Here is a 4,964-nt window from a genome sequence, read left to right as displayed (position 1 = left end):
ACCGACCGAGGCCGACATAGGCCGCTTACGTATCTCATTCTTGAGAATTCAGGTCGAACGTAGTTCAAATACAAAAAAATATTAAAAAGGATGAAAAGGGATGAGCGAGGCCGACATAGGCCGCCTACGTATCTCATTCTTGAGAATTCAGGTCAATGTAGTTCATTACAAAAGGGGTAAAATTTTAAGAAAAACAAATACAAGCAAACAGAATGATTACAAGTAAATAACAGAAATGCAAACCGAAGCTTCACACGTAGTATCTCTTGACTGCATTTGAGTTGATTGGTTTTGGCCATACGGTGCCATCCATATCCGACAGGACCAAAGCACCTACAGAAAATACTTTACGAACCATGTAAGGAACTTGCCAGTTTGGTGCGAACTTTCCTTTGTACTCATCTTGATGAGGAAAAATGTGCTTAAGGACCGATTGACCAACTTCGAAAATTCTGGCTCTTACTCTCTTGTGAAAGGCACGAATCATTCTTTGTCTATACAACTGACCATGACAGACGACAACCATTCTCTTCTCATCAATCAAAGTTAGTTGATCAATCCGCTTGCTGACCCATTCAGCATTACTTAACTCAGCTTCTTGGATGATTCTCAAAGACGGTATTTCGACTTCAGCAGGTATGACTGCTTCTGTCCCATACACTAGCAAGTAAGGAGTAGCTCCAGTCGATGTTCTGACAGTCGTGTGGTACCCCAATAAAGCATATGGTAACATCTCATGCCAACCTTGATGCTTGTCAATCATTTTCCTCAAAATCTTTTTGATATTCTTATTGGCAACCTCTACAGCTCCGTTCATTTGGGGACGATAAGCGGTTGACTTTTGGTGAGTAATCTTAAATTGCTCACATATATATCTCATCAAGTGACTGTTGAGTTTTGCACCATTGTCGATAATAATGGATTCTGGTACTCCGAATCTGCATATCAAATTGTTGCGAACAAAATCAGCTACAACTTTCTTGGTTACCGACTTGTCTGAAGCTGCTTTTACCCACTTGGTGAAATAATCAATGGCAACCAAAATAAATTTGTGTCCATTAGAAGAGGCTGGCTCTATCGGACCGATGACATCTATACCCCAAGCTACAAATGGCCAAGGTGAACTCATAGCATTGAGTCCGTGAGGCGGCACTCGGATCAAATCACTGTGCACTTGACATTTATGACATTTTTGCACAAACTTGCAGCAATAATTCTCCATAGTCATCTAGAAATACTCGGCTCGAAGGATCTTTCTTGCCAAAGTAAGCCCATTCATATGCGTGCCACAAACTCCAGCATGTATCTGTTCAATAAGCCTCGCAGCTTCGACGGCATCAACGCATCTTAGAAGACCTAAGTCTGGAGTCCTCCTATACAGGATTTCTCCACTTAAAAAGAAATTGAGAGACATACGACGTATCGACTTCTTCTGATTGGATGCAGCATCCTCGGGATAAATCCCGGACTCCAAATATTCTTTATATCGAAATACCATAGCAAACCGTCTGGTTCTGCTTCAACATGGGAACAATGGACTGGATGTTCTTTCAACTCTATATCCAGAGGGTCAATATAATCTCTATCTGGATGTTTAATCATCGAAGCGATGGTGGCAAGGGCATCGGCCAATTCATTCTATATTCAGGGAGTATGTCTAAACTCGATCTTACGAAATCTTTTGCACAACTTCTTCACATACTATACGTAAGGTATAATCTTTATGTTCTTCACAGCCCATTCTCCTTGAACTTTATGAATCAGAAGGTCTGAATCTCTAATAACCAACAACTCATAGACATTCACGTCGATGGCCATTTTCAAACCAAGAATACAAGCTTCGTATTCGGCCATGTTGTTTGTGCAATTAAATCGGAGCTTAGCTTCCATGGGATAGTGTTGACTAGATTCTGACACTAAGACTGCTCCAACACCTTTACCTTGATGATTTGCCGCTTCATCAAAGAATAATCTCCAACCTGGATACGCTTCATAAATATCTTCACCCACAAATGACACTTCTTCATCGTGAAAATAAGTTTTAAGTGGTTCATACTCTTCATCAACGGGATTTTATGCAAGATGATCAGCCAAAGCATGTGCCTTTATCGCTTTCTGAGTCACATACACAATGTCAAATTCACTCAACAACATTTGCCACTTAGCCAATTTTCCGGTCGGCATTGCCTTCTGGAAGATATACTTCAGTGGATGCATTCTGGAAATGAGGTATGTAGTATAAGAAGACAAATAATGTCTCAGCTTTTGGGCAAGCCACGTCAATGCACAACACGTTCTCTCCAACAAAGTGTAACGAGACTCGTATGGAGTAAACTTCTTGCTTATATAATAGGTAGCCCTTTCCTTCTTTCCTGTCTCGTCGTGTTGACCAAGTACGCATCCGAATGCACTATCTGAGAAAGACAAGTACAGCAACAAAGGACTCCCTTTTCGCGGAGGAACCAATACCGGTGGATTGGACAAATAGTTCTTGATAGCATCAAAAGCAGTCTGACACTCTTTAGTCCACTTTGTCGAGGCGTCTTTCTTCAATAGCTTGAAAATAGGATCATACACCACGGTTGATTGAGCTATGAATCGACTGATGTAGTTTAACCTCCCTAAGAAACTCATCACCTCTTTTCTCGTCTTCGGCAGAGGTAACTCTTGAATTGCTTTAATCTTATAAGGGTTGAGCTCAATACCCCTTCTGCTGACTATAAATCCCAACAACTTTTTGGCTGGAACTCCAAAAGCGCATTTGGCGGGATTTAACTTCAAATTGTAATGACGCAAACGATCAAAGAATTTCCTTAGATGTAATCAAGTTATCCGAACTCTCGCGGGATTTGATTATGACGTCATCCACATACACTTAAATCTCCTTATGAATCATATCATGAAATATAGTCGTCATAGCTCTCATGTAGGTGGCACCAGCATTCTTGAGGCCAAACGACATCACTATGTAATGATATACACCCCAAGGTGTAATGAAAGCCATCTTTTCTGCATCTTCCTCATACATCAGAATTTGGTGATAGTCTGCGTAACAATCCACAAATGACTGCATTTCATGCTTAGCAAAATTATCAATCAAAATTTGAATATTCGGAAACGGAAAATTATCCTTCGGGCTAGCTTTGTTGAGATCTCTGTAGTCGATATAAATCTTGATTTTCCCTTTTTTTGGCGACCGGAACAACATTGGCCAGCCAAGTTAGATATTGTGTCACTTCCATCAATCGGGACTCTATCTGCTTGGTGATCTCTTTCTTAATCTTTAAACTCAGTTCAGGATTGAATTTCCAAGTTTTTTGCTTCACCGAATCGAACCCCGGGTTAATCGGCAGCTTATGAGATACGACATCGGTACTTAACCCCTGCATGTCACCGACTTTCCAAACGAACACACTAATATATTCAGCAAGCAAATGAATTAGGCCCTCTTTCTGAGCTTCATTTAGGTGGATGCTGATCTTAACTTCTTTAACACATTCTGGATCCCCCAAATTTACCGTTTCCGTTTCCTCTAGATTTGGTATATGCTGATTTTTGAACTGCCGGAATTCCTCGGTGACATAATTTGGTTCCTCATTTTCTTCTTCGTAATCGTCAACCTCGTCATTACCAACCCCATTTTGTTCATTCAACTCGTGACATGACATGACATTGGCAGGTCTAAAAATTATGTTACTGAAATCATAAACAAACAAAGTTAGGAAAGTAAAGTATAACAAATGAATAAATGAATAAAGTTTGAAAATAGAAGAGGCTTTCATTCAAATTGTAAAAAAATGCAAACTTTGGCTATGACATAGGGCCATGTTGCCTTCTTTGAACATCACGATGAAAATTCAAAAATTCAAACAGTTAAGAAAATGTAAAATGGTGGGTCTCGGGCCTCTTCCGGACTACCACCGATTTTAATGTGTATGAAACGGTGCCTTTCTACCGAGGAGTTCGGGGGATCAGGATGGGCATAGAGGTCCAGTTTTGCAGCATCTCTCCCGGCTTAGCGTCGCGGATACCAGCTAGCTCGACCTCTTCCTCAAAAACAACATCGATCTCCTCGATGAGGTCACAGATTCCTTCCCCAAGGTCTTCATGCTCAGCATACTCGCGGATTGGAAAGGATTGATACAGATGTGGGATCGGCATAGCCAATGCTTGATCATTTTTCTTCTTCATCTTCATGTCATCATCTGTAAGGATGTACCCCAAACCATATCTGGATCCCTTAACGAGGACCGAAACAGGCTCAATAATTCCTTGGGAATCTCTTCCTAATCCGAAACCCGATTCAATACCATTCTGCAGCATCACAGTGTCTATCATCTTGTACACGCAGGCATGGGAGTCTGTGGGGCCAAGTCTTCACCGGTGGCATTCACCAGCTCCACCGTGTAGAAATCTGTACCTCGCAATATCTCATCAATGATCGGCACCTGTCTGCTAGAGTGACTCCCTTCGCCATGAATAACCAGCTCTTTATTCTTCACACAAGCTTCATCATCTGATGTAGAGTAGAAGGGACAGCTCCAGCCATATGGATTAAAGGCCTTCCCAAAAGAAGGTTATAGCTGGTATCGATATCCAATACTTGAAATTGCACGCTGAATTCTGCTGGACCCATTTGAATGATCAGATTCACCGCTCCCGACTAATCTCTCTGAACCCTATCAAAGGCTCTTACGTTGACTTGGTTTTGCTCCAGTTTCCCAAGATCAAACCTTAGCTGCTTCAACGTCGACAACGGGCAGACATTCAGAACAGATCCATCATCTACTAAGACGCGGTTAACAACCTTTTTGCGGCATACCACAGTGATGTGCAACGCCTTATTGTGTGACCACCCTTCAGAAGGCAGCTCATCATCACAAAATCTAATTCGGTGCCCTCGAATAACCTGGTGAATCATGGCGGCCACGTTATCGCTACTTGTGCTCGCGAGTACGTACGTA

The 4,964-nt window shown here is 41.7% G+C and overlaps 1 protein-coding gene across 1 annotated transcript; it reads right to left on the bottom strand.

The window, feature by feature from the left end:
* Positions 1-250: 250 nt before the first annotated feature.
* Positions 251-1,222, bottom strand: LOC107025171 (uncharacterized protein K02A2.6-like). Its single transcript, XM_015225998.1, has one exon. The coding sequence runs from the start codon at positions 1,220-1,222 to the stop codon at positions 251-253; it is 972 nt and encodes a 323-aa protein (XP_015081484.1).
* Positions 1,223-4,964: the final 3,742 nt, after the last annotated feature.

The sequence above is a fragment of the Solanum pennellii genome, chromosome 7, assembly GCF_001406875.1.
Source record: "Solanum pennellii chromosome 7, SPENNV200".
Taxonomy (NCBI): Eukaryota; Viridiplantae; Streptophyta; class Magnoliopsida; order Solanales; family Solanaceae; genus Solanum; species Solanum pennellii.
The sequence above is the reverse complement of the archived record's forward strand: the minus strand, read 5'-3'. Positions and strand labels throughout refer to the sequence as shown.